Source organism: Salvia hispanica, chromosome 3, assembly GCF_023119035.1.
Source record: "Salvia hispanica cultivar TCC Black 2014 chromosome 3, UniMelb_Shisp_WGS_1.0, whole genome shotgun sequence".
NCBI classification, from domain to species: domain Eukaryota; kingdom Viridiplantae; phylum Streptophyta; class Magnoliopsida; order Lamiales; family Lamiaceae; genus Salvia; species Salvia hispanica.
In genome coordinates, this window is record NC_062967.1 from 25,893,714 (window position 1) to 25,914,435 (window position 20,722).

Below are 20,722 nucleotides of genomic sequence, written 5' to 3' on the forward strand. Positions count from 1 at the left end.
TAGGTGGTTGAAGAAGATAAATCCAAATTGAAATGTTTAAATTTTAAGTTATGACGCTGAGATCACTTGTGACTCTCACTTGAGTTGTTGAGGATGTCCCTTTAAATATCGGTCCAAGTTGAAAAAATAAAATCCAAATTAAAATCTTCAAATTGTTTTTTTTTTTTTTAAATTAAAATGTTTAATTTAAGTTGCGAGTACATATTAAGATCACAACTTATGACTCTTGTTTATGTTTTGGTCATGGGGTTGTTGGGAATGTCTTTTTAAATGTAGGTCCAGGTGGTTAAAGAAGATAAGTTCGAATTAAAGTGATTTAATTTTAAGTTGTGAATACTTGTTGAAATCACAACGACCCTCACTTGAATGTTTTGGTCATTGGGTAGCTGAGAAGGTCTCTTTAAATGTAGGTCAAAATGGCGGAAGAAACCAAATTCGAATTAAAATTTGCAATTTGTCTTTTTTTTCTTCAATTTGAAGTTGTTAATACACATGAAGGTCAACTTTCAGTTTGAATGTTTTGAGCATTAGATGTTAAGAATATCCCTGAAGCGTAGGTCAAAGTGGCTGAAGAAGGAGAATCCAAAACAGAAGTCAACTCTATTTTTTCTTTGAATTAAAGTTTTTAATTTCAGTTTATTTTTTTCAATCACTCGGATCTACATTTGGAGGGACCATTTCTTTTCGGTACGTGTTTTAAGATATATTAATAAAAATGAATGAAAGAAAGTTAATAAAATATAGGTTCAACTTATATATATTAATTTTAATTGATATGTGAATAAATATGAGATCTCTTTACCATTTATAATAATAATGAATCGAAAATTTTATTTATGAATGGACCAAAAAAAAAAAACTTCTAATTACGGACGGAGAAAGTACTGTAATATTGTAAAAGTATACCGTGTTTAGAGCATCGTGCTCCTGAGCCAAATAATTTATTCTAGAAATGATATGCTTTCAAAACAATCCTGAAGCCCAAATTGAGTGGGCCGAGTAATCCAGTACTTAATGATTATCCAAACAGAAAAAAATTGGCCCATTTAACAAAAACTTAAAAATTTGGCCCATGCAGGTTTCGAACCGCGTTATTAGCACGACGCTCTAACCAACTGAGCTAATAGGCCAATCAATAAACTTCATCTAATAATCATATTTAAGTAGATGAAATTTAATTCAAATTAGATTTCTAGTAAATTTTTATTTCATTTTTGGCTGTAATAAAATTTCCACAATTAATCAGTTAATTATTGTAATTCATATAAGTTTTGTATGTACGGGAGTAACGGGACCCTCTCTTTTAGTATTTGAAATGTTGCACATGAAATAATGAACGAAATCTAACAACACCAAAGGCAGATACAAAATCTAAAAATGGCAATAGCAATGATTATACATGAATCAGACAACAATTTGTTTTTTTTCATTATCAAAATTTGGTTTAATAATTTACCAAAAAAAAAATGGTTTAATACAGCGCATTCATACCCTGGTGTTTCAATAAATGTCAGTTATGCCTTTTTGATTTACAACAGAATCACCAATGTAACTCTTAATTGTAAGCCAATTTATACATGGAATTAATTGTTTAAATTATATTCAATAAATATAGTACATCCTATGAAGCAAATACTATGGATTTTTTTGTTATTCATGGACAATTGCTATTAATGCTGAAGCACTTTAAATAATAAAAATATATATCTACAATTTAATTCCAAAATTTATAGAATAGGATTTTAAAATGGAACTCAAGTTCGACATTGTGAGTGGAGAATGGTGAAATGGATTTTTTGAAAATACATATTTTCTGGTCATTAATGTGTTTTGTATTTTCCTTTGAGTATTCCACCTTATTACAAATATGAATCGATTATGGCCAATTAATTATGTGACAATTTATTTCACATAGAGTCAACAACAAATCGCCCAACTACTATAAAATAAACCCATCTTAACAATATTTTTGGTGCAATATAATTCTCAACTTAGTGAGTGTTGTTTCATCAAAAAAAAAAATTGACTGAGATGAGCACTTCTTCAAGCAGTGGAATTATGCTTCAGGTATTGCATATTCACTCTCTAGTTATACAATATATTATGAAATAGATTTTTTTTTTTGCTTCATTGTATTGTTTGTTTGAAAATAAGATGCAAATCTTGTTTATGAAAGGTTTCCATATCTTCTTCTTGGTTAATTATTCCATATAATTTTGCATGTTACATATGTATCATTGTCCATACTTTTTCATGAATTGTGGGTAAGAAATTTGAATTGGATTAGTTGATATTGTTGAATTAATTGATGTTTTTGAATGTGTAGGACGAGAGCAACTTCCAAAATTGGGTGGATTCCTTTTTGGAAAAAATATTTTTTGAGAGATGTGAGTGCCATGATGATATGCAAAAGAGTGAACTGAATCGGTATTGCATAAGTTGTGATGCACCAATTTGCAGGTATTGCATCATAAGTGGGGAGCACTGCAACCATAGCATTCTCACTATTTACAGGCATGTTTACCAAAATGTTGTCCCTCTATGTGAGATGCAAATGTACATTGACTGTGACAAGATTCAGGTATAATTTTAATTTTATTTTTTTGAAATTATTTTGTGTCAATGTAAAATAATTGTGATTGTATTTATATATATTTGAAGCCCTACAAGTGCAACAAGAAATGGGTCGTGTCTTTGACTCCTCTGCCGCATAACGGGTCGGGTTTGCTGATTGAGGGCGACGGGGCTTGCTACCTTTGCAAAAGGAAGCTCACTGACCATCGCTTTCGATTTTGCTCTATTGCATGCAAGGTTTGTTTTCTAATTTAATTCTCATTTAAAAAGACATTAATTATACAATATGTGATTATTGATTTTGATTGTGATTTTGATGTTGTGTGTAGGTTCAAAGTGATATAGGAGAAGGCATGGTTGAGCCCTATGTGCGAAAGCCAGAGGTTGTGCAGAACCCCAATCGTAAGCGGGGGAGGAAGGGAGTGCCGCACCGAGCACCTTTCTTGTAGAGTGATAAGCTACTTGCAAGTGTGGGAGAAGGGAGTGCCTCATAGTGCATCTTTCTAAGACAATGCAACTCTTGCAATTCCGATGTTTTGTAATAAACTGTCTCTTGTTTCTGTTTTCCTATTTTTGTGTTTTCGTGACATTATGCATTTTAATATCTTCCCTTTTTCATATTGGGAAACAAGTTATTTTGAATTATTGTCGTCATATAATAAAACAGTCGGAGAATACCGACAAGAATCAGATTTGGAATTGATGATTTCAGATTAAGTGTTGAGAAATTAAATACAAATGATAAAGATATTTGTCGCTTTATTATTTGTTCTAGCGTTTGATCAGATCTGCCAGTGAGTCTGTTAGTTTTGGAATTTAGGTGTATGCGACAAAGATAACTTGTTAATGAAGAAAGTTCTGAAATCCATATTGAAGTGTGTGTATTTGTTTGACAAAAGAAATCAATTTGATGACGTTCTTTCAAATTGAATGCGATCAAACCATTAATTTGTCTATTTTTCTCCATTAGATAAATATATATTAATTGTTCCGCGAGTTCCGGGTTCATGAGCGAGTAAATTTTATCTACATTATAATGATTAATTAATTAAAAGGCAATATTTCTGCTTAATCCCTATATCTTTTGAAATTGATTGTTGATTTTGGGAAGGTCTAAACTATTCAAATATTATTCACTAAAATAATTCTAACCTTTTCATTTTAATGAAATAAATAAATAACCCTCTTACTTATGAAAACCTTTTTATGCCTTCATGTTTCAATAAAAAAATTCCTTTACGATTCACACTCTTCTCTTAATTCTTCAATTTTATTCATTTTTTAGGACATGCACACAACAAATCAACTCTAAAAGATTAGACAAATAAAACAAATTGGATGTGTTAGATTGACAATTTGACACCAATTTATAAGTTAGAGTACACTTTGAAATCTTTATCACTTCTATTCTTTATGCTAATATTTTTACTTTTTTTAGTTTTCTTATAATCAACTTTCAAAGTATTTCTCTTTAAAAAAAGAGTTTTAAAATATTGCTCTTCCTAAATAAATTAATACAACTATTCTGTATTTTACTTTATTCTCTCTTATCCCTCTTGTTTCTCTCTTATCCCTTCTATTCTATTCCTTCTTATCTTATAACTTTATCTTATGCCATACTTTATTATCTCTCAATTTAAGTCACTAAAAGCTTTTTTCTTAATTCTTTTGACAATTAACTATCCCACTTAACTTAGGAAAAAATGAGTATCACTTTTTCATGGGCTAGAATTATAAATCTTTTTTTGACCTAATTTTTATTTTTTTATTTTTAACCTGGATTTTGTCTGGGATTTAAGATTCACAATGTTCTTTTATTACGCAAATTGTGAAAATATTTATACATAGAATTTAATAATAATCTGTACATTAAAAATATAATTGAAATAATAGTCAATTAATTATATTATTCTTATAGCTCCTAAATTGAATATCTAGTCAATTATTGTCGTCATGTAATAATACAGTGCGGAAAATACCGACAAGAACAAGATCTAGATTCGCAATTGAGGATTTGAGATTGTGTATTGAAAAATTAAACACAAATCATAACAATATTTATTTCGCTATTTATTTCTAGCGTTTGATCAGATCTGCGGGTGAGTCCGTTAGTTTTGGTATTCATAAGGTGTATGCGACAAAGGAACAACCTTGTACAACCTTTTTGATAGAGAAAGGTAGAAAATTCATGTTAAAGTGTGCATATTTGTTTGACAAAAGAAATTAATTTTATCACACCCTCTCAAATATCTAAACAATTCATTTTTTTTCTAATGTATATATTGTTCAGTGAGTCTCGGGTCCATAAACGAATATTCATTTATCTACATTAATTAATAATTCATTTTTAAATAATTAAAATACAGGTATATCATTCAATATTGTTGGTTGGTTATAGAAAGTTATAAATTGTTTAATGAGAATAAGTAAATAGCCTTCTTACTTGGTTAAATCTTTTATCCCTTCGTGCTTTCAATAAATAAAAGATCCCTTCTATCATTTTAATGAGAACTAGTTTCACACCCGTGCGATGCACGACATTTTATTTTATTCACTTTAATTTTAAATTGTCTAATGAACAAAATTAAATAAGTTTTGAAATAAAGTAGAATGGATTAATTAGAACATTGTTAGATCTCTATTATAAATAAAGTTATCATATATAAACAAATATATATTTTATTTTAATAATTATAATTAAATTATGTTAACAAAGTTAACATACAGTTAACATACACTCTGAACATATTTAGTTCAATAAATAGTAAAACACCACATCAAGATATAAGAAATATAATTGTTGAGCTCCTAAATTTTATTGTAGGAGCTCCTAAGTTTTATTTTACACATTGAAATATTCAGTGATATATTATTATAATATTCTTGTATTAGAAAACAAATTAGATGGCTCATGAGAGTTCCAAAAATATCATAAAATATGTAAATATGATAGTAATGAAACAAATGAACACAATTAAACACTGGACAGGAAAATTAGTCATTTACTTCAAAATTACTTTATTTCGTAAGCTACTTATCAGTATAAAAAAATAGTAGTTAATTAGTAAAAATTCCAAGCGAACTTCAAGCTAAGAACGCAAAATCAATGAAATTAAAGTTAAAATTAACATGTCAAACTTAAATTAGTGATGGATGCTAAAATAGTCAAAATAAATCACAAATTAATGTTATAAAAAAATCAATAAGAATATAACAATATTTTATATCTAAGCATATTGTTAAAGCTAAAAAAAATTATAACCTTAGCTCACTACACTTAAATAAAGAAATATAAACTAATAATAAACTAAATGTTTTATGCTATATTTTTGTTTTCCTATATCCACGTTTGCTTTTCTTCTTCGCGCAGTAGGTTAGATTTTTTTCGCTTCTTCAAGTCTTTTGTATACCATTTCTTGGAGGTCTGATTTTTGTTCCTGAAATAGAAGAGAGTAAAGATTACAGAACATATAATGATATTTTACACCATAACCCACCATTAAAACTTACATATATAAAAAACTTTCAAATTCTTGTAAGATAAAACATAGTAATAGTTCTGCAATTATCAAGGAAAATAGAAAGAAGAAATTCATAGACTATATTAATTATAACCTACTAAAATTAGTAGGTTTAAAAAATATTTTTAAAAAAATCAAAATCCTCAAAATTAGTAGATTTAAAGATATAAGATCAAAATTTTCAGCAACATCAAATACATTATTAAAAAAAAGTGAAGAGTGCATAAAGTCATGGGAAATTAAAGGCGACATGTGAATTTATAATAGCAAAAATCATATTAATAAAACAAAAGAGAAAAAAAAAACAATTCTCCAACCAAAAAAAATAGAAAAAATTGGTGGATTGGGGTTGCAAAACAAACATTATTAATACACAAATAAAAAAAAATCATCATATAGAAAACTGATTTCATGTTAAAGCAATATTGACGAAGAGTAAGAAAATTACCTAAAATCAATTCAAAGTATGCACAACTTCAACTGATTTCATGTTAAACAAATAAAAAAAAATCATCATATAGAAAACTGATTTCATGTTAAAGCAATATTGACGAAGAGTAAGAAAAATACCTAAAATCCATTCAAATTTCTACAAAACGTTCAACAAAGAATATGATGAAAAAATGATAGGAATGTGAGGATTAAAATCTAGCTAACAACATATTTATAGTAAAAAATAGATGCCTTTCCATGACTTTTAACTTTCTCCATTTATAATGAAAAATGCATTTTACCTTCCAAATTCTAAACTTAAAAATGTCCCATTTAAATGTGATAAATAAGTTACAAAACTGAAAATTAAATTTAAAAATAGATTAGTGGTCAAAGTTATAATGACACTTTTTCATTATAATGTAGGTAGGGTAATATTAATTGTTGAATTTAAATGTTGAATCACAAATGACGTTTTTTTTTTCTTTCTTATAATGATACATTGATTATGCACTTTTATAAATATTCAAATTTGAAGCTCACAATTTATAAATATTTCAAAAAAGGCCCAAAATAGATTCTTTCCATGACTTTTCACTTTCTCCATTTATAATGAAAAATGCATTTTACCTTCCAAATTCAAAACTTAAAAATGTCCCATTTAAATGTGATAAATAAGTTACAAAACTGAAAATTAAATTTAAAAATAGATTAGTGGTCAAAGCTATAATGACACTTTTTCATTATAAAGTAGGTAGTGTAATATTAATTGTGGAATTTAAATGTTGAATCACAAATAACATTTTTTATTTATTTTTATAATGATACATTGATTATGCATTTTTATAAATATTCAAATTTGAAGCTCACAATTTATGAATATTTCAAAAAAGGCCCAAAACTTGCTTTTATATATGTATAGATAAGTAAATAACTTTCTTTAGTACAGTACTTGTTTGAATCTCTAATCCCTTCATGCTTTCAATAATAATAAAAAAAATCCCTTTTATCATCATTTAATTTAGTACATGCACACAGCAGCCTAGTAGACTTTGACATATAAAACAAAATTGGATGTGTATGGTGTTTGACATTAGCTAATAAGTCAAAATACCTGTGTGGGAAAAATCTTTATCACGTTTTTCAATTCTAGTTTTACTCTTTTAGTCTCTTTCAATCAACTTAATTTTGATGTAAAATACTCTTGTAGAAAAAGAGTTTCAAAAAATACTAGTGATGTTATATCCATATTTCTTTTTTAAAATGTCTAAATGTTAAATGATTTATTTCTATTTTTGAAAAAACTAACTTTTATATTATCTAATTACTTTACTTTTTTTATTCTCTATTATCTTTTATTTACTTTATTCTATTTTCTACTTTATTCTTTCTTATCTTTACTACTTTATTTCATCTCTTACTTTATTATGTCTTAGTTTATAAACTTAAAATATACTCCTTTTTATTTTAATTTTTGTGTAAAATAAATGACTCACTTAAATTGGAACAGAAGTAATATGATCCTCTTATGTATCGTATTTTTTATTTAGGCTCTGAGTGTCTAAATCTTTTATGGACCTAATTATTTTGGTTGAGATTTTTCATTATCTGAATTTGAGCTAAGACCTGAGATTCATATTTTCTTTTATTATGTAAATTGTGAAAATAGATATACATAGAATTTAAATATAATCTATCTATTAAAAAAATCATTGAAATAATAGGAGATTTATCATTGGCATATTAGTTCTTAAAGTCACAATAATGACAAAATTTTGGTATTTTCCATTAACTTCGAATTAGCCTAAAATATTACTCCCTCCGTCCTAAGGTATTAGACCAACTTTCCTTTTTGGGATGTCCCAACATATTAGACTCATTTTCTTTTTTTGCAAAAAACATCTATCTTATTTTATTCTCCACCTACTTTTTTCTCTCTTATCTCTCCTACTTTTTCCCTCTCTCATACTTTACTCTCTCCACTTTAACTATTTAAATATCAATTCCTTAAATCATGTGCCCAAAAGAAGTGAGTCTAATACTCCGGGACGGAGGGAGTACAAATTTTACATTCTGTGTATTATTTTCCAACCCGGCCCAAATAATATATTTTTGGTGAAAATTTACTCTACATGGGCAATCGTGAATCATTTTGAGATATTTTAGATCAATTTTAAATTTGTGCCAAGGAGAATAAAAGTCAAGTAGATAGTCACTTTAATTTAGTTATGTCAAGTAGGATAAAAACCCACCTGCACTAGTCTGATAATGCGAGGTGGGCGCAGTCAAATTTTGTCTTTGATAAAGGCTAACGTAGAACATCAATCCTCAAATCTTCTAGTCAAGCACTTTAGCTTTGCCACTTAAGCTAAAAATCTTGTTATACGTATTCACCTACTAAATTTACAAATCAATGGTAACAATACTTTTGCTTCCAACGTTGGATGTTACAATATAGTAGTACGGAAAATAACGACGAGAACAAGATCTAGATTCGGAATTGATGATTTGAGATTGTGTGTTAAGAAATTAAACATAAACGACAAAAATATTTATTGCATTATTAGTTTTCAGCGTTTCAACGGATCCCGCATGCGCGTCCATTAATTTTGATATTTAGGTGTATGCGACAAATGAACAATTCATTGTACAACTTTTGATAGAGAAAGTTAGGAAATCCATACCAAAGTGTGCGTCATTGTTTGATCAAATAAATTAATTTTATCAATCTCTCTCAAATTGAATGCGACCTAAACTATTTATCTACTTTTCAGCAATAGATAAATAGTATATATTAATTGTTCCGTGAGGTTTGGGTCCATGAGCGAGTATTCTTTTATGGAGTATAAAATTAACTAATGATCTATTTTATTAATAATTAAAATGCAATATATAGAACAATTAATATATTTTATTAATTATTAATAAAATAGATCATTAGTTAATTTTATACTCCATAAAAGAGTACTCGCTCATGGACCCGAAACTCACAGAACAATTAATATATATTTATCTACTGCTAAAATGTAGATAAATAGTTTAGGTCGCATTCAATTTTAGAGAGATCAGTAATTAAATTTGAGAAAAAAAATACTATCTTCGTCCACAAAAATAGACTTAGTTGTGAATGACACGAATTTTAATACACAATTAGTAAAGTAAGAGAGAAAAGGGAAAATGTGGTAAAAGTAATGTTAGTACATTGTGGGATCCATTTTATTAATACTAGTATTTAATTGTTTAAAACTTTCTATATTTAGAAACTGATTTAGTTTTGGTAGACGATTCAAAATGGTAAAACTAATCAATATTATGAGAAATTTTTAATTATATTATAATTTTTTGAATGCTTTAGATATAACATGATTTTTTTTTTCGTAATTATACACCATTAAGTGCTATAAAAATTACTTATTTTCATAATGGAAAAGATATGCAGGTATTTTTATCCTTGCTTTTCCAATTGCATATTTTTAATGGAATATGAAATAAATAAAACTAGCTTAATAACATCTTCATTACCACCCAAAAATTACATTATGATTGAAAAGTCTCTCTCACAATTCCAAATTTAGTGAAAACTTGTGCTGAAATCGAAAACTAACCCCTAATTAATTGTGTCAAATTAAATTGGATGAATCGGATCACACGTGACAGATTGTATAAACTATTAACTCACCTTGTTTGGAGCCCACAACACTGGATTCGAGTTGGCATACTTGTTTATGAAATTTAATTTATTTCTTTAACCACTATGTCCCAATTAACGACTATATATCAATAATTATGCCAGATACGATTGCTATATAGTTTAAATGTTACATAATATTAGAACTTGGTGATTTCAATTGTTAAACGCCATATTTTGTTTAAATATGAATTAAACGAGTGTGGAGAGTTATTGAAACGAAAATGCGCTAAAACAGTCGTATTTACCATTTATAATTTCCTATTAATGGTATTTAATTCTGATATTTAATTAATTTATTGATATAAATATTTATTACTATAAAATTAATATTCATTTTATCCTTAAAAATAGTGTTAATAAGAAGTGACACAAATTTTAATACTATAAACTTTAAAAAATATATAATGAAAAAATAATTATAATATTTTATTGAAATTGAACTTAATCTTATAATGTTCCGTTTGGTACATGGAATTGGATGTGCGGAATTAAAATTGTAGTTTCAATTCCAAATCAAGTGTTTGGTATCGTATAAATTCTTGGATTAGGAATTGAATTACAATCTAAATCATCATATTAAAAAATTTGAATTCCATATAAAAAATAGTGGGATTCCAAATTATTTATTAAATTACACACGCACTGCACATATTCACACATAGTGCACACACATTCACACGCACTGCACACACATTGCACACACTTACACATACATTAATCACACACTGCACACAATCACACACATATTGCACGAACTTACACACACAATCACACACACTGGCACACACATTCACACGCACTGCACACACATTGCACACACTTACACATACATCAATCACACACTGCACACAATCACACACATATTGCACGAACTTACACACACATTCACACACTGCACACAATCACACACACTGGATGCACTTACACACACACTCACACACTGCACACAATCACACACACTGCACACATTCAAGCTCATACACGTATTGCATTATGTATGTGTGTAGTAAGTTATGTACGTAAATATAGAAAATCTATAAAATAAAACCCAATTTTTTATATTTTTATTTATGTTTTTTCGTATTTCTATACTTCAAAATAGCGTTGGACATGTTCTATCACTGTGTAGTAAATCACCACTTTTCTTTCGTACACAAATCATTTTCTTTTTCTTGAACCACTTTCGGGCATTGGTGGGACCCACAATTACATTATCCGTTGTCTCATTATTTTTAAGAAAAAAGGTCTCATTTCCAAGGAAATTATTTTACTCCTATTTTGCAAGAAAATAAACTGAATTACTATCATGCATTTATTAGCAAACAACTTATAAACTCCAATATTAAAATATGACTCAAAATAGAAAATGTAGTAGAATAAAAAAAGATCTGCAGGCTAGCTGATCCCAAAACAAAATCATGAAATCAAGAAGAGAATCAATCCTATAAACAAGCCTCCATAAGCTCAGCACCATCCCATTTTATTATCACATTATCCGAATTAATCATCACTTTCCCCTCTATCCATAATTCAGTATCATAGATTTAGGCAACCTTAATTTCCTTAAATGAATCAAAAACCACAACTTGCAGAAATAATCTGGATAAGGGTAAATCTCTTGCCCCACACTACACCCTTTTGCAATACATTTTGGATTATTTTTATGCTCCTCTTAAAGATGTTTCAACAAAGACAAAACCACAGACACCTATTTCTACTCAACAAACAGCCTATTTTCTTCCCCTTGGTTCCTAGCAAATTACTCTTGATTTTCTAGGTGGGCTTTCTTGTTTGCTCGTTTAATCAAGAAGGGTCCGTTTGTTGAAATAAAAAGTTGAAATCTTGGAGATATGTCTTGTTGTTTGAAGGCTGGATGCTCTGTTTATGGGTGTTTTAGGGTTTGTTCTTCAATTCAGACTCTTCATTTTAAGGAGTCATCAAATCCCAGAGAATGTTTAGGCAAAACCCTTCATTTGTTAGATCAGAAACCTGCTATCAATTTTGTCAATGTAAGTATCTATCTCCTAATTTGTGTATTGCATTTAGCTTTGTGAAAATTGTCAGTTTTGATGAGCATTAATGATTTTAGGCTGTGAGATGGTGGGATATAATTCCACATCAGAATATGATAAGAGACTGAATCAGCTCAAGAACTTGTTGATTCATTGTTGTATGGTGGTGAGAGATAACTTGTATTAGGTTTCTACTACCCTGCTTGTGGAGGTTGTAGAACTTTGCATCCAAAGGTACAATCTTTAATCCTTTTTTTTCAATTCCAATCATTGATTATTGATAATTGCCGTCTTGAACTGATAATTTGCATCCAAAGGTACAATCTTTAATCTCTCTTTTTTTTAATCCTATTATTGATTACTGACTATTGCCTAATCTTGAACAGATATGTCAATTTACTGAAATGAACCCTAATTCCCCTTTTCTCCAAATTACAAGGAAATGTGTGATGCCCTCAATATCCAAGTGCTGCCCTTCTTTAGAAGCTGCACCAATGCAACAGTGAGGGACCACGTTTTTCGTGCTTTTTTTAGTGATTCTGGTGCTGCCCTTCATAATCTGTAAACACTTTAACCAAACATATTGTCCATAATCTGTAAACACTTTAACTAAACATAGATTGAACATTATCATGGTCCAGTGAAATCCTATAATGAGTATTACCACCACAACATTAAATCGGGTGACTGATTCTTTTGATGGTTATAAACTTGATCACGTCAAATTCACTCAACACAATTGCACCATTTTCATTAAAACATGATAAATTGATGATTTGCCTCAGAGGTAGTGACAATTCAAAATATCAACATCCTCATTCTGGTAATATATTTATAGAAAATGCATCATTGGCAAACCTTCTAATATCCTTTTTACTTCACACAACAAAAAAACAATCTACGAATAAAAGAACTTATAAGAACCAATTAGGCCTCAGCTACGATGATTCATAGAAACAATCAAAGTTGTAAAACTCAATAATAAACAATGTTATGCATCATAGGCCATCCCATTCAAAACTTAATAAACATTAATCGAATTTGACAATTAAGTTACAAAAACTAAAGAATTTTGAGCATCAGAGAGATTCCCATTAGACTAAGTCTATCATTACTCCAAAAGGAATTCTGATGTCCCTGTCTTTTCTATCATCACTTGCTTCCATCTTCATATCTTACTAAATCATCATATAATAACGACAAACAAAAATTAATTTTGACAGTAGATGATCACAAGAGCAATCTAATTAGACAAAGTAAAAAACAGAAAATTTTAAGCATCAGAGAGATTCCCATTAGACTAAGTCATCTCCACTCCATAAAGGAGTTCTGATGTCCCTGTCTTTTTTATCATCACTTGCTTCAAATTCACATCAAAAAGGAAATAAATCTCTGATTTAAAATGAAAAATAAATGCCTCAAAGCCTCAGCTGTATAAGTTTTTTTCATAATGAAGAATTCACTCAAAGTATATTTAACACCATCATCGGCGCAAGGGCATTCCAACAAACTTATCAATTTCTAACAAAATAACTTCAAAAAACGAAAAAAATGCATCAGAGATTCTGATTTCCGTTTAAAAGTATCATCTTTCTCCGATTCGGAGTAAGATAGATTTTCAAAGTCATCACTTGCATCAAACTTAAATCAAATAAAACCAATCGCTTACATCAGATCTACGAAAAGGATCTGAAATCGAAAATTAAGAAGATGATTTTGGAAAAAAGCAATTGCCCAAGAATGGAAACGGCGAATCAAGATTTTGCTAGGGTTTACAAATTGGGAATTAGGGTTTATGATGTAGGACAATGAATTTAGGGGCCGTATATATAGATGATTGTATCTAAATTCGTGAAATTTCGGCGCTTCGGTATAGCTAGGGTTGGGCCACCAAATTTGGGCTACAAAAATGCAACTTAAATAAATTTGGCCCAAAACTTTTTGTGACATTGAATATTTGAACTTTTGAAGCTTTCAATAAAATTTCTTAATTTTTAGTAGTATATCTATCAAATTCATATACATTTATAAATTAATTACTTTGCTTATTCCTTCGATTCCATCAAACATTTTCCATTTTACTATTCTAGTCAATTTCCTTAAAATTGCCTATTACATTTTCAATAACTATACCACCATTATATCAACCCATTTTATAAAAATGGCAAAACACATGGTACTCATACTTTGATTGTTTATTTCAATAGATTCTTATACAATATTTTCGTTTTAATAAGTTCTTGTACTTTTATATTTGATATATTCCAATCCTTATTTGACTGAACCGTTAACCTTTCCGTTATAAAATAACATATCATATATTAATTATTTAAATATATTCCACCTAATATCCTAGTTGAAAAATATGAACATAACATGTAAATATAAAAAAAATAAAAATAACGCCTCATTAATTATAAAAAGAGTAAAACTACTAAATCGACAACGTTTTCATATGTTTTGAATCCGATGTTCAAAAAGTGAATATTTCGGACAAAAATCTTAAATCATCCATATTCCATATGTAAAGAACCAAAATTGACTTATACGCTTTTAGAAACTATCATATGCGAACATATGTGTATTGAGAAGATGACCACCTTATAGGGACATTTCACTGGCCAACTTTAGGGAGGCACCCAATCCATTTTCATTTGTGTACACTAGTTCGAGTATGATATATATTGCCTCATTTGGATTCGAATTCAATTAGTATACATGCCATAGCCAAAATATATATATATATATAGGGGCGCATTATGGTCAATAAGTGAAATTCTGTTAAAAATCAAAACAAATCTCAGCCCTTGGATCCTGAAATTGGATGGATATGATAAGTTACATTATTAGCCCAAAATGCTACATTATCATTATTAGACTAAAATGCTACATTATTGTACTAAAATAGTACATTATTAGCTAAGTTACATTATTTGACTAGTAATCTACATTACTAGATGACACGTGGCAATAATCTAACGGTTACATTACAAGATCCAATGACTGAGATTTGTTTTAATTTTTGACAGAATTTCACTTATTGATCTGAACACGTCCCTATATATATATATAGAGAGAGTCCCATTATCCACAAATCCACTCTTAAAGACCGAACCACCGAACCCTACCAAATTAGGGCTTTTAGATCTAGTTTTTTTATGGATAAGATACAGAAATTTATAAATTATTTTCGCCTTCATCACGAGCCTATTTTAATTCATCCGAAGGTAAATAAGTCATACTAACATGTTACGAAGATTTAACTTCGTTCCAGAATATATTACTTCATTCTAGTAGGTTTTTACTTCATTCTAGTAGGTTTTTACTTCATTCCAGTAGGTTTTTACTTCATTCCAGTACGTAAATGTGGTTTCGCCGTCGCGTGCCGTTCTTTCTCTCTACAATATCTATCACCACCGCCATGGCACTAATATTGGTTTAATAAACACATGGAATAATGTAATAAATTATTGGAATGAAGTATGTGTAGAAGCATTTGAAGTCCTACTGGAATGAAGTAAAAATCTTATCCAATGAAGTAATAACGTTTCTGAATGAAGTAATAAACTCACTTGAATAAATTGCATTTTTAAATGTTAATCAAGCAAAAACCCACGTCAATGAATTTGAATGAAACATATGTTGAATCATTTCAAAACCTACTGGAAGCAAGTAAAAACATGTTGTAGGTTCAAGGTATTAGGTACAGAATGAAGTAATAAACCTATACAATGAAGTAAAATGGACTAGTAATGAAGCAGAAAAATTTTTCGCAGCAGCACATCTCTTCAAAAAAACTAGATCTAATGGCCTAGATTTGGTCTCTAGTTCGGTCTTTAAAATTGGTTCGACATTGATCACAACTCTCTCTCTCTCTATATATATATAGGGGCGCACTATGGTCCATAAGGCAAATTCGGTCAAAAATCAAAGCAAATCTCAGCCCTTGGATCCTCAGATTCGATGGTTGTGATCATAATACCCGAGATACATTATTACACTAAAAGCGTTACATTATTAACTAGGCTACATTATTAGACTGCACAATCTACATTATTAGACTACAACGTGTTACATTATTAGCCGAGCTACATTATTAGACTACACGATCTACATTATTAGGTGACACGTGGCATTAATCTAACGGTTACATTACAGGATCCAATGGTTGAGATTTGCTTTGATTTTTGACAGAATTTCACTTATGGATATGATCACATCCCTATATATATATATATATATATATATATATATATATATATATATATATATATATATATATATATATATTTCTTAAAACTAAATTACAAGATATACTTGTAACACATTTGTATTAAATAACTGAAATCATTGCTGAATAGTATTCCCTCCGTCCCGCTTTAGCATCTCATTGACTTTTCTGCCCTCTTTTTTGTAAAAATGATAAAAAATAGTTAAAGAGGAGAAATGGTAAATTAAGAGAGAGAATAATATAGAGAACAATCTTATCTACATTATTGTCTTTCTTACTTTACCATTTCTCCACTTTAACTATTTTTTTATCATTTTTATAAAAAAATGACAGAAAAATCAATGGGACTGCTAAAGTGGGACGGAGGGAGTACTTAGGGATGTCAATCAGGTCACCCCAATCTGTAAATAAAAATAAACCCAGCGCTAGGAAATAAACCAAGCCCAGGCCTTTAAATAATTTAAATCCCAACAATTACAAATGCTCGGCATTAATGTAGTATGAGTTGTCCCAAAATATACTGAAAAGGAATAGGGTGGAAATGGAATAGGTCTTCTGCTCGCCGTCGGGAAGTCTCCTGCTGCCTCCGCCGTTGCTTCGCCGTATCACTTATTTTCCCTTTATTTATTGGATAATCTACAGCTCTGAAGGTATGTATTAGTGTATGATAGTGTTTCAGTTTTGTATGTATGTAGATCTTTTAATTAATATTTTATCATCTTTTGATGAATAAAAAATTAATGAAGATTTATACGCATGTCTAGTGATATCGATTGACAGAGTAATTATAATATTTGAATTGTAGATGGTGGATGAAGATAGAATCAGCAACTTGTCCAGCGATCTTCTGATATCTATAATCTCTCGTCTCACTCTCAAGGAAGCCACTTCTACTTGCATACTTTCAACTCGTTGGCGGTATCTCCATACTTACGTCACTAGTCTCATTTTCCAAAGATATAGATATGGGGTTGGCACCGACTCAATTTACTCTAAAATGGTCGACCATGTCTTGAATTCACATAGAGGCACTAAGATAAAAGAGTTCAGTTTGTTAATGTCTAAAGGTCGCAATTTTGAGAGGTGGTTTGAGTTTGCCCTGTCTAAGAAAGCCGAATCAATTCATTTACGTGGTTACCATCGTATTGATTACAAGGCCCTATTTCTTAGACTTCCAAACACAAATAATGGATTTGAATGCCTTAAAGATTTGTATCTATATCACTCTAGAATGACCGAGCAAGATTTTGAGCTTTTGCTCTCCAATTGCATCGCTCTTGAATCCTTGAAATTTGAGTTTCCTATCGACATGAAAAATGTCTCAATTGTCGGCCACAATAAACTGAAGCATTTGGACTTGTCTTACTCGAGAGTTGACTCCATTGTGATTCGTGATGCTATTAGCCTCGTTTCTTTGACGATGTATGGCTTGCACAGTGAATGCTCCGTGCAAATTAATAATACTCCGAACCTTACTGGACTCTATGTTGGAGATGATATTTTTCTAAAATTGCTTTATAAGCTCCTTACTGGAATGCCATCTTGCGTGCGCGACCAACTCCAAATAATGCACCTTTCAATTGAAATTAGTAACATGTCTCAGGTAATAATTTATCTTTCAATTTATTATATCTATTTAGGTGTGTGTATATACATATATATTAATGTTTGTGATTTTAATTTGCAGAGGTTTGAGAATTTTTCATGGGTTGGTCTGGTAAATGTAAAATATCTACGGTTGAGCATTTATGAAATATTTGATTGTCCCTGGCTGAATTTGTCACCCAATTTGGTTCGTTCTGTTGAAGCATGTAGCTGTTTAGACAAACTTGTGATACAGGTACGCATTAATTTGGGTATATGATAAATGTTGATGTATTAATTAGTCATTACATTAATTTGACTCATGTTTATAATTTGTGTTGCAGCTACCACCTATGCCGCGGCCTCATAAAAGAAACATGTTAAAAACATATGATGGACCTAGATGCGAGTTGCCTCCGGAGTATTTGGAAATAACACGATATTCGGGTACTCCATCACAGTTGGCTTTCAGTTTATATCTAATTGATAATGCTAGATCTCTTAAAAAAGTGACTGTGGTGGCTACTGATGAAGAGGCATTAGCTCGTGCACGCCGTGATTTTCGACATATTACATCTGCTAGTATTTTAGTTACTATGTAACTGTTGTAGTGTGTTTTCTACTCCTTGTTTATTTCAAAATGCAACTACAGTTTTGAAATTGTTACTGTACTATTTATTTTTAATACTTTTTTCAGACCTTCAATTTTTCAAATTGTTTCCTTTCTTAATCAAGCTAATTCAGTTTTCCAAGAGGAAATGTGTTATAGTAGAAGTAGAAACACTAAAACTGAATTTGTGAAATGCTATTACAGAGATTTGGTTTAGATGAAGATTTATACATATCTCTAGTGATATCATTTTGTGTTATTTTTGAAAAGGATAGAATAAGCAAATTACTGAGAGATATTCTGATATATAATCTCTCGACTGACCCTTCAAGAAGCGAGAGATATTCTGATATATTATCTCTTGACTGACCCTTCAAGAAGCGACTTGTACTAGCATACTTTCAAAATATTGTTAACTTGTTTTATTTCAAAATGCAGCAATTGTTTCGACATTATTTGTATTATTTATATTTATTATTAATAATTTTTCATACCTTCCTTTAAATTTATTGTTCCGCTGTTGCGTTGCTATTGATTCATAGCCAAAATAGATTGGTAGTATATACTTAAACAAAGAAGAAGAATGAAGAAGGTAGTGCGCACGAAGAATTTTCTAGATGTTCTTGCGTAAGTTAAGTATCGGGAATTTGAAAATCGTGTTATATAACTAGAAGAGGAGTGTTGAATAAAGTACTCCCTCCGTTCCATAGTAATGGAGGCAAAACTTTTCGGCACGGAGATTAAGAAAAATTGTGTTAGGTGAGTTAAGTAAAGAGAAAATAAAGTGGAAAATGGAAAAGGTAGAGAGATGAAGAAAGAAAAAAGTAAGAGAGAGTAAAATGTGTTGACTGTTACTAAAAAAAGGAAATGACTCTATTACTATGGAATGGACGGAAATGGAAAAACGCCCCTATTACTATGGAACGGAGGGAGCAGAAGATTGCACAGAATATCACAGGAGATCATACATAATATTTTACCTTATTGAATATGTGTTAATTTAGTTGAATTATTCTTTCCATTGTAAGCATGTTTACCTCCCTTATTTTAGTGAACCAACGCGTATAAATTCATTCAGTATCAAAGAGAAATAAATCTATTCAAATCAATAGACTTAAATAGTTGAGATTGCTTTAAATCCCAACAATTTCTAAAGCTCGGCCCAAATTTAGTAAAACTATAAAAAAAAAGGGTGATATTTCAATTTTTGATGTAGATTACACTGCTTATGTTATGCATGATCTTTAGATGAATCAATTGATGAAGATTTATACTCATGTCTAGTGATATTGATACACAAAGTAATTATAATATGTGATTTGAAGATGGTGGATGAAGATTGAATTAGCAACTTGCCTAGCTAGTGATACTCTGATATCTATAATATGTCGACTCACGCTCCAAGAAGCTACTTCTACTTGTATATTTTCAAAATCTTGGTGACATCTCCACACTGTTAAATTCTCCAAACCCTTGTCCCACATCGGTTTGGTGATGGTCCTAGCTTCTCTATATAAGTGTGGATAACCCTCCCCTTATGATGCCTTTTAAGGGATGAGTGGCCCATTTCTAATATGGTATAAGAGCAGGGCCCAAGTCGATGATGGTTTATCTCTTTGTCTCTTCTCTTGCCTACCCATGTGATGTGGAAGTCCGATGTGTCATTCCGGCCCACACATGAGGGGGCGTGTTAACCTCCCCCTTATGAGGCCTTTTAAGGGGTGAGTGGCCCATTTCTAATACACACCTACGTCACTCATCTCAATTTCTCCATATATAAATGTTGGGATGATCCGGATTCAACTTACTCAAAATTAGTTGACCATGTCTTGAATTCACACAGAGGCACTTGGATTAAAGAGTTCAAATTGAGCACGAATGCAGGTGGCAATTTTGAGAAGTGGTTCGAGTTTTCCCTATCTAAGAAAGCCGAAACAATTCATTTAAGTAGTTACCATGATATTGATTACGAGGGCCTATTTCTTAGACTTCCAAAAACGAATAATGGATTTGAATGCCTTAGAGATTTGCAACTATCTAACGCTAGAATGACTGATCAAGACTTCG

General features: G+C 30.1%; 1 protein-coding gene, 1 long non-coding RNA gene and 3 other non-coding genes across 5 annotated transcripts; 2 read left to right on the plus strand and 3 right to left on the minus strand.

Annotated features, from left to right (window-relative positions):
• Positions 1-1,985: 1,985 nt before the first annotated feature.
• Positions 1,986-3,023, plus strand: LOC125209695. The gene is made up of 4 exons (XM_048109280.1): positions 1,986-2,067; positions 2,327-2,581; positions 2,662-2,811; positions 2,904-3,023. The coding sequence occupies exons 1-4, from the start codon at positions 2,032-2,034 to the stop codon at positions 3,021-3,023; spliced, it is 561 nt and encodes a 186-aa protein (XP_047965237.1). The 5' UTR covers positions 1,986-2,031.
• Positions 3,024-11,967: 8,944 nt separating this feature from the next.
• Positions 11,968-12,896, plus strand: LOC125212602. The gene is made up of 3 exons (XR_007174759.1): positions 11,968-12,227; positions 12,308-12,464; positions 12,617-12,896. It is a non-coding gene; the product is annotated as an uncharacterized LOC125212602 (long non-coding RNA).
• A 407-nt stretch (positions 12,897-13,303) lies between these two features.
• LOC125217218 lies at positions 13,304-13,393 on the minus strand. Its single transcript, XR_007175636.1, has one exon. It is a non-coding gene; the product is annotated as a small nucleolar RNA R44/J54/Z268 family (small nucleolar RNA).
• A 111-nt stretch (positions 13,394-13,504) lies between these two features.
• LOC125217215 lies at positions 13,505-13,594 on the minus strand. The gene has a single exon (XR_007175634.1). It is a non-coding gene; the product is annotated as a small nucleolar RNA R44/J54/Z268 family (small nucleolar RNA).
• A 56-nt stretch (positions 13,595-13,650) lies between these two features.
• Positions 13,651-13,725, minus strand: LOC125217214. Its single transcript, XR_007175633.1, has one exon. It is a non-coding gene; the product is annotated as a small nucleolar RNA Z267 (small nucleolar RNA).
• Positions 13,726-20,722: the final 6,997 nt, after the last annotated feature.